At 40.5% G+C, this 9540-nt stretch overlaps 1 protein-coding gene across 8 annotated transcripts in view; it reads right to left on the bottom strand.

Annotated features, from left to right (window-relative positions):
- The window catches only part of ACVR1 (activin A receptor type 1), a 190378-nt gene that overhangs the window by 86983 nt on the left and 93855 nt on the right, over positions 1 to 9540 (bottom strand). For 7 of the 8 annotated variants that reach the window (XM_019522374.1, XM_019522375.1, XM_019522379.1 and 4 more), the window contains 2 exons: positions 3369 to 3632; positions 2684 to 2901 (listed from right to left, as the gene is read on the bottom strand). In XM_019522374.1, the coding sequence (XP_019377919.1) occupies positions 2684 to 2901; positions 3369 to 3632 (482 nt within the window). Of the gene's footprint in view, positions 1 to 2683; positions 2902 to 3368; positions 3633 to 5466; positions 5516 to 9540 lie in introns of those variants that run through there. The other variant, XM_019522378.1, reaches the window with a different exon arrangement.

The raw sequence follows: 9540 nt of genomic DNA, 5'->3' as shown, positions 1-9540 counted from the left end.
TAGTCCCTACACCAAATGTCACGTTCTGCTCCCAAAAAGAGGTTTGCAGATCTCTTCCGCTGCTCACCCCCACACTTTTTTTTTTTTTTTTTTAACATAAACAAAACTTCCCCGCACACGTCTCATTCGTAGAAATGAAGAGGCATTCTAGCTGAACATTCCTAGCCAGAAAATTTTAGCCTGAAGCAGACACTCAGCACAGAATGTTTCACCCAAAACCACATACAAATCTGACAAAGTTACAAGTAACTACAGAAAGGGTCTTATCATGAAAAACATAAAACCACTATCTGAAATGCTTCCTGTACGATGTATAATTAAACACTCCTGATAGTTTTTAAATGACAAATCTTTTTGTTTAAAAAGTTTGGGGGTTTTTTGTACTAAAAATAATGGGAAGTGGCAAAGTTTAAACTTTAATCTCACCAAATCATGAATAAGACAGACTCCAACAGGGGCTAAAAACAGACGTTGCCAAATGAAGTGGATCATCTGTGCCAGGATATGTCCTGGCACAACAGATCTGCTTCAGTGAGTGGAACGCATGCTGCTTGTTGTCTCGCCCATTGATCTTACAACACAATGCACCATGCATTCTCTGCTTGCAGACACACCCCAGCAATCTCTGGATGAGTCTGGAAGAAGAGACCCCTGATTTTCCCCACTTCCAAATACGAGTCCCAGAGATTGCCAAAGCATGTCTCTAAGTGGGGAAAGTTGGGCAGGCACTTGCCGGGCTTAAGGGGCACGATCCTGCACAGGAATTACCAGGGAGCACAGGGCCCCTAAAAACCAAGGGGGCAGATACCCAGGGTGGAGGGAGAATGGAGGTAGCTTCAGATTGCCCGCACTCTGTCACCATAAAGCAATTTTTATGATGGCACAAAGGCAATGAAAGATAACATCTGTTTCTACCCTGAACATAAAAATCTTAATACCCATCCATTTTTATATACTCTACAACTCACTTGAGACACAAATGGAAGCATAATCACTAATGAACTATTTACTTCTCTTGGTAGGGAAAAACAATAAATACTTTATTGATGTATTACTTTTCATAAATTAGTGACAAACTGCACTTTCAGATTTTAACCAAAAAACCTGTGAAGTCTCATATTTCTTAAGCGTACTCAAAAACAAAATAATTTGTCAAATTATTTGTTTTAAGGACTGGACTTGATTGGAAGTTTTTATCCACTTTGCGAACTAACATTTTCCTTTCTACTTGTATTAGAAAGCAAAATGTTATCTTCAGCAATGACTGCACAAACAAGATTTTAACAGGCCACAACTCTTTCCATTCTTCAGTTAGGAAGTTTACTGTAGTAAGTATTTACTACACCGAGGAGACTAATCCCAGGTGCAAACAAATCTGACAGCATTAGAAACCCCAAGATTTAAATAAGCAATGCAGGGAAAATACTAGTACATAATAAAAAGAATTAGGTGATATGAACACTATCAATGTATAACGAGACAAGCAATTTTTTGTATTACCACTACTCAGTTGCACTATATAATGAAGCTTCATTCTCAGCACCGTACAGCAGTTAAACTGAAATAAGCTTTTACAGTTAGCTACTTCACCTCTTAAAAGGAAGCAAAAGCTGAGTGGCCATCATTTGACTTCTCTCTCAGGCAAAGAACAGCAGGTCTCTCAAAACAGAGACAGGAAATACTAAACCCAAATACGCAGCACGTTATTAATCTCTGTATCTGTGTTCTTTGGCCCATTTTCCCTCCTTAAGTCATTCCTTAAACACTTCTGTAGCTATGAACATATTTAAAGTGTTACAATAATATTATGGGAGAATTATGTTTGCTTTTTGGCTTCTTTGTGAAAAAACACAGGCTAAAGACTTTTTTTAATCCAAACAGATGGTGATTTTTCTTCTTTGTATTTATTTTAGAAATGTCAGGTCTATCAAGTTGTGTCTTCCTAGTTTCAATAGGGAACAAGAAAACCATTGTGACCATTTTCTCATGCTCAAGTGAGTGGGTGGAGTGGTTTGAATCTTTCTTTTTAAAGATTTTTCCATGTGGGATGTTTGAGTTTTTTTAGCCTCAGTAAATGCTAACTAAAACAAACAAAAATAGAGCTTTGAAAAGCCTTAAGTCTTCTCTCCTCTGGTTTCCATGTCTTCTGACATTAAAATTTCACTAGTTCTCCAGGCATCCAAAAGGAGTCCCCAAAGCAAGAACAGGGCACTAATTTCTAATCTTGTCAACATAAATACATCTGTGGGGTGTTAATCGCCTTCCGCTGTACACCTCCTTCCCCTAGCTACCTTTTAGGAATTCATTAAACATCATGGAGACAAACGCATTGTTGCTCATTCAACTTCACAAGACTCTATAAAGCAATATGAATCACTCTCCATTCTTTGCTAGTGCCGCTGACACCCCAACTTCTCTCTCACCTTATCTGTACACAAGACTGTTTTTGTCGATATATATTACCCCGGTTCCTCAAGTGAAATATGCTGACACAAACTCTTACTCTGGTATAAACTGGATTTATATTATGGCTTTTGTAAACATAGGGTTGTCATATCCATAATCAACACTACTAAAACAGAAAGTTTCTAGTGTAGACCTAACCACTGGAGAAAAACAACCCCAAAACAACTGAGGTGCTGAAAGGTTAAGGTGATTTATATTACATACAATGCTTACTTACTGCCAATGTACTGTCTCCAACATTTGATGCAATGAGTCCTTCAATTGTGCCATACTCGGCATCTCTGGAATTGAGCCTTTCCATATGGTGTTTCTGGATTTTTCTGATGATCAACACAGCTACCGCAGAAAAGATTATCAGCACTAGTACTGGAGCCAGTATAACAAGGATTAGTGTTTCCACAGTGTAACCCACAGCTTCTCCCTGAAGAGTTTGCCCTTGGTAAGAAAACAGGAAAAAGAAGGGAGATTAAGGACTCTCACAAATAATCATTTAAAAACAATAAAATTTAAGGCTGACATTTTCCTTTCTAGTCAACTCAAATGAAAGAGAGGTCACAGGACAATCAAAGCAACTTCATGTATATTTACACAGCCCATTACCATCACTTATTCACTGAAAGGCCTATATGACAGCCCCAATCTCTTTTAAAGATTTAAATGGATTTTAATTACAGCTAGCATGAGCGAGTTCTTAATCTCTATTTTATGCATTTTAGTTTCCAATACTTCCTCCCATTCAGATCACAGAATTGGTTGACACCGATGTCATCCTACTCCCAGTCCAATGATGCAGCAGAAGCCTGACCATCACCGAAACCCTGGGTACCATTGGGGTATAGGCAACCTCCAGTAAAACATTTCTCTCTCTTTAAAGAGCTGTTTAAAAAAAATTAACCTTTCACCTTTAGTAGGCAACTGTGCGGTGATATTCATGTTACACAAGTATCCCTGACAGCACTCAACAGCTTGGTCAGGAGATGGGGGTGTCTTGCATGTCATTTTCCCTTGTTCGTAGACTTGGAAACAGCCTTTCTGGTATACTTTAGAGCCATCATTTATGCTGAGGGAGGAAAAGCACTGCTGGCCCCGGCAGCGATCTTCAGCCCCACAGGACATGCCTTCACACACACATTCGTAGGGGACCATGTTTAGCTTCAGCTCATCATCTGTAGAGGGGACAATTGATGAAAAATCATATATTTTATTTCATCACTCCAGTTATGAGCAAAGGTTACCCTTGGTTTCATTTCGAAGACAATATAGCCTTTCATTTAAGGAGGAAACGTTATTTGAATAGAAATTAATGCTAGAAGGAACTGAGAAAATATTATAATAGGATGTATTAAGTAGACGGAAGTCCCCATTTCAAGATGTACCCTTCTCCCTACCGTTCAGGTGCACAAATACCTATTTTTCATTTTCAAGACACATCTTTATAGGGTTACGATATTTTCACGTCCAAAAAAGGACACCCATCACTTGCGTGGGCAGGGGGAATATGATGGTGGGAGGGGCAGCAACATGCCAGTGCCCATTCTGTTGCCCCTCACTGACAAGCCACACCACCCCAGACCTGCTGCTGCCCCTTATTCCAGACTCACTGATCCTAGCCCTGCCAGTGCCCTTCACCCCGGCACCGTAGCCCCAGACCCCCAGCCTCTTACTCTAGAACAAGTCTCTGCCCCCAGTCATGCTGGTGCCCCTCACTCCCAGACTGCAGCCCCCTGACACTCCCAGTGCCTTGCACACCCAACCCACAGCCCCATCCCCCCCAGCCCCACTGGTGCCCCACACTCCCAACCCACAGCCCCTGCCCCCTCCCAGTGCTGCCAGCATCCCGCACTCTGGACCCACAGACCCCTGCCTCCCCAGTCCCGCTGCCCAAGCAGCTCCCGCATTGCAAACACTCTCTCTCTACCTAGCTTGTCAGAGCCTGCACAAGGAACACATGACACCTGAGAGCCAATCCCCTTGCCTACTGCTCCCAGCCTGAAGCAGCTAGGTCACGAAAACAAAAAACCCAGACATTTGCTGTTATTTTAAAAAACCACCCGGACACAGCACAGGGGTCTAATAAAAAGGACATGTCCAGGAAAACCCAGACATATGGTAACCCTAGCCTTGCATAATCTCTGTACAGCTTGAATCCACAATATAGGACTTGGCTTAATGTGCAACTTAAATTGCAAATTTCAAACTGATTAAACTATATGAATCCTCTGTGCAGACATATTACATATATTTCATAGATTCATAGACATTAGGGCTAGAAAGGACCTCAGGAGATCAAGTCCAGCCCCCTGCCCCAAGGGCAGGAAGTCAGCTAGGTCAAAGGATCAAAGCAGGATAAGCAGTCAAACATTTCTTGAAGGAGTCCAGAGTAGGTGCTTGCACCATCTCTGGAGGGAACCTATTCCAGGCCTGGGGGGCTGGGACAGTAAAGAATTTTTTCCTTATGCCCAGCCTAAAATGGTCTTGGAGGAGATTGTGAAAGCTGGTTCTTGTCATCCCTTGGTAACATCTGGTAAACAGGTGTTCCCCCAGATCCTGATGCACACCCCTGATGTACTTGTAGACTGCCACCAGGTCACTCCTGAGCCTGCGCTTTTCCAGGCTTAAGAGTCCCATGGCTCTCAGCCTCTCTTCATAAGGCCTCTTCTCCTGTCCTGTGATCGTGCGCATGGCCCTCCTCTGGACTCTCTCAAACTTCTCAACATCCTTCTTGAATTGTGGAGCCTAGAATTGGATGCAGTACTCCAGTCACAGCCTCACCAAAGCCGAGTATAGCAGAAGGATGACATCCTGAGATTTACTTGAGAAGCATCTATGGATGCAAGCCAGAGTTTCGTCAGAATTGCTCTGAATTCGTTCAGAATTACTCTGTGAATCAATTAAGGTAAACCCAAAGCAAGACCACTAATTCTGAATAAGACTGTCTACACAATACAACTGAATGCAGTTTAACTAATCCAATCTAAAAGTTAATTTGGATTAATTTACCCAGAGGTTCCCACACAGAGAAGGCCTTGAACATTAGCTTTCAAGTTTGGACTTTGACTGATCAATGTACAGTATACAAAGGTAGCAAAGTAGTAACACTGTGAGAAGATCCAGCCTTGCCTAACAACTTTTTCCATTCACTTTCTGAAAAAAGACAAAAGCAGAAAACCATTTAAGAGTTCCATGGATAGAAAAATCACTCTGTAAGCTTGAATCTTACAATGTCATTCTTGCATTTTCTAACTCAACATTTTTTCTAGCACACGTCTTGATATGTTACCTCTGCTCACTTTCCTAATATACTCAGCACTGAATATTGGTTATCAAGGAAACTACTGGAAAAGGTTTGGGAGTAAAAAAGCTAGCAATTACTAGAAAATAATTCTGGAATATTTGAGCAGAACAAACAGTCTATGCACAGTCAGCAGAGACGTACTGTTGTAGGCTCACAGGTAACTAAAGAAAGAAGCATATTTTTGGATGGTACAGCTTGCAAGCCACTGTCCATCAGACTACACATTCAATACTCACCTATACACATTCACTTCTGTTAACCCACCTTGTATTTATATTCTCCTTGCCAAGTCTCTCCCACAGAAACATTTCTAAGTAAAAATGTGGTGGGTACTCCCAAAGTATCCACTGACCATACCACAAGTTTGAGTTTAATCAAGCCAACAATTAGAGTCTGCCACTGAGAATAAAGAACTTATGTAGACTTAAACTAAGATTTCAGGTCTTAGGTTTATGGGGAAATGTCATAATTTACTCGGGGGAAAAAAAACAGACAAAAGTCTGTACTCGACACCAATATGCATAAATACACAACTGCATCTTTCTATATAATATTGCCATGTAAAATAATAATTTGCTAATTACATGAAGTGAGTTGGGTTTGTGACAATGTTAAAAAGGATTTCTGAAGTCAGTGTCACATGAAATGAAAACAAGCTAGCATCATAAAATTTGAAACTGTACCCTCACTCTTGTCACTAGACATCTATTAAAATTCTACACTGACTGGACAAAATATCTGGATGTCACATTTGTTTTTCTACCTAGTCATGATCTCCCTAACTGCAAAGTGTAGGAACTGTATACCTGTGCACCTGGTGAGAATGCACCACCAGGCTATAAGCCCCAGATCAGCAACAGTTCAGTCCTCATGAACATGTCTGTAGTTTCTTTCTTGGTAGAATAGGCACAAAACACACAAATTCTGGTGTACAGGCAGCCCTCTACTTACAACATTTTGAGTAACAACGTTTTGCACTTACAACATTTATAAATTGACACCCTGTTTCAACTTATGACGTCAGTTTCTACTTTACAATGCTTGATTCAATGCGACAGCACGCCAACAAACAAGTTTGCTACATTGCTCATTTCCCTGGAGAACAACTGTCCAAACTTCCTCGGATACTTTAAGAAAGCAGACAAGACTTCAGAAAAACTTGCAGCAAAGACTCCTGAGAAGACTCCAGCTAAGAACCCTTCAAAAAGTCCAACCAAGAGCCTTTCAAAAAGTCCAGCAATGTCTCCTCAGAGAAGTCCTTCCAAATCAATAGGATTGCTATTTACAATATAAATACATTAATGTAGCTGTATTACTCATCTATAATTGATCGAGTATAAAATTCTGGGGTATTTTTGGTGAAAATAGGGTATCCAGCCTTGGTTCAGGAACCAATCCTCCATTTATAACATTGTTTCTTATGAAAAAATTGGTTCCAAGTTACAAGGTTTCGACTTACGACGCAGTTTTCAGGAACCAATTGTGTCATAAGTCCGCGAACTGCCTGTAATTGTTTTATAACAGTTACTTACTAAGACAAAAAGTTGAGGAAGTTCATAGGTTATAGTAACGGGCACTTCATTTAATAAGCAATGAGAGAAATACCTACTGATGTACAAGAATATAAAGGTGGAATCCTCTAAACACTGGCCACACCTATGTGAAAGCTTCAGAGTGCCTCAGTATCTTGATTTATTCAGTGCCACCACAGTGGCAGCATGCTACGGTATGCTTTCTGCCTTATCAAGGCAAGACAGAGCCATCTGATTTTTCTGTAGTCAAAACATTTTTATTTCTGATTACAAATATCATCCTTTGCACCTGGTGGGAAAACTACAATGCTCTTAAAGACTACAGAAAACAAGATTTTCAAGAGTCGTGATTTCTCTATTCTGGTCTCACCCTTGTTTAGTCTGTAGCTTCTCCATTTCACTGGTGGGCTACTGAGATATACCAGCCAACTATATAGTGAGTAGCTAACTGCTAATACAGCCTCAAACTAATTTAAAAAGAAAGCAAATCTTTAAATTGTCCTCAGACACTTAGTCTGGCCATGACCTTAGAAGTCCCATATAATATGCCAGGTGAACTGTCAGGAATGCAGAAATGCAGGCTACCAAATTCTTAGTTATAAATTCGCTTTTCACATCCAAGTCCAACAGTTCTTTAAGTGAAACAGGATGGGTTCCATCAATACTCCTTTAAATTATCAGTAAAATGTAAAGTAAGGGATAGAGTGAGGGGAAAAAAACAAACTTTTTTTTTACTAATTTACACAAGAAATGGGAAAATAACAAGATTTCCCAAAATCATACAAGATCAAATACATAAATGGAATTCAATAGGCCCAAAATGTAAAATATTTCATACTGGACTACATTTTAAAACTTGAAAGGAAAGGAACAAAGCTCCTTAGTACCCAAGGACCTGGCAGAAGTACAGCATTTGTAGCATGAGTGCTCAAAGGGCATTAATTTCTATCATTGCTCAGCTATACAAGAGACCAAATCATGAAGACTGTCATAAGCCAGTCAAAATTATAAAGTGCTTTACCAAAGACATGTAAATGTATGAAAAGCACCTACTGAGAGTAAGAAATAACAGCTATTTGAGACATGGAATGCTGTCAGAAATATATACACACATACGTCTCCATTGGGCAATATATTAGGTAAACAGCCAAAGTTTAGGTGACTGAAGTACTCAAAATGAAAAAACAAAAACACAATTATCCCACTTACCATGTTTCTTAATATACAGGCATGCAACAACATTTTTAGACCCTGCACTTGTTCCGATTTACAACATGTAAAGATATGTGAGCTTGCTGCAAGACTCTAATACAAGGGTGGGCAAAATGTGGCCTGCCAAGCCATTCTATCCGGCCCATGGGGCCCCTAAAAATTTAGAAAATTAATATTCATCTGCCCCTGGCTGCCTGTCATGCAGCCCTCGATGGCTTGCCAAAACTCAGTAAGTGGCCCTCCGCCCAAAATAATTGCCCACCCCTGCTCTAATGCAACTTACAAGTCTAATTTCCCATACACATATATAGCTCAAATTCATTATTTAGGGTACGGACAAACTTTGAAGTTAAGGGGATGTAGTACCCATGATTTCCCCATGGCAATCAATCAATAAATAAATAAATAAATAAATAAATAAAAGCTAGGATAGGACAAATTTAGCCCCAAATCCCTGATCCCTTGTACCCCTAATACCCCTCTAGGTATTAGGAACTTCAGCTTAGTTCGACATTTTTTCTTAGTTTGCTTACTTGCCGCTTTGCAATATCAGCTAGGGCAATCCCAGTTATTACTGTGAATTACCAAGCTACTCATATGAAACAAGAATGATGATACTCAGGTTTTAACCAGTAAAATGCAGTCTCCATTCTTTTAACCCATTTGAAAGTGGTTTAACCAAGATAATTCTGCACAAAATACAACAACGCTACATGGATTGTCCTCTGTGAGCTGCTCCACAGGATTCCCATCTTCTATGTCCACAAAACATCAGCTGGTTGACTGCAGCTAGAATTCAACCTTTTGGGATGATCTATGGACATTACACAAACTAGAAAGACAAACCCAAAACCAACAATGTAATTAGGGGCAGACAACTGGGGCACACTCCCTGAGGGCTGACTTAGAGGGCAGTGTCCTACGCTGCTGCCAAATACATGGTTGCCCCTTGCTGCTGGTGATGAGAATCAATGGTACTCGGGGCCAGACTGGGGCTTTAGCTTCACATAGCCGGGGGGGGGGGGGGGGGGGGGG

The sequence above is a fragment of the Gavialis gangeticus genome, unplaced genomic scaffold, assembly GCF_001723915.1.
Source record: "Gavialis gangeticus isolate Ggan-Ray unplaced genomic scaffold, GavGan_comp1, whole genome shotgun sequence".
NCBI classification, from domain to species: Eukaryota; Metazoa; Chordata; order Crocodylia; family Gavialidae; genus Gavialis; species Gavialis gangeticus.
Note: the sequence above shows the minus strand (reverse complement) of the source record. Positions and strands in the feature narration are given on the sequence as shown.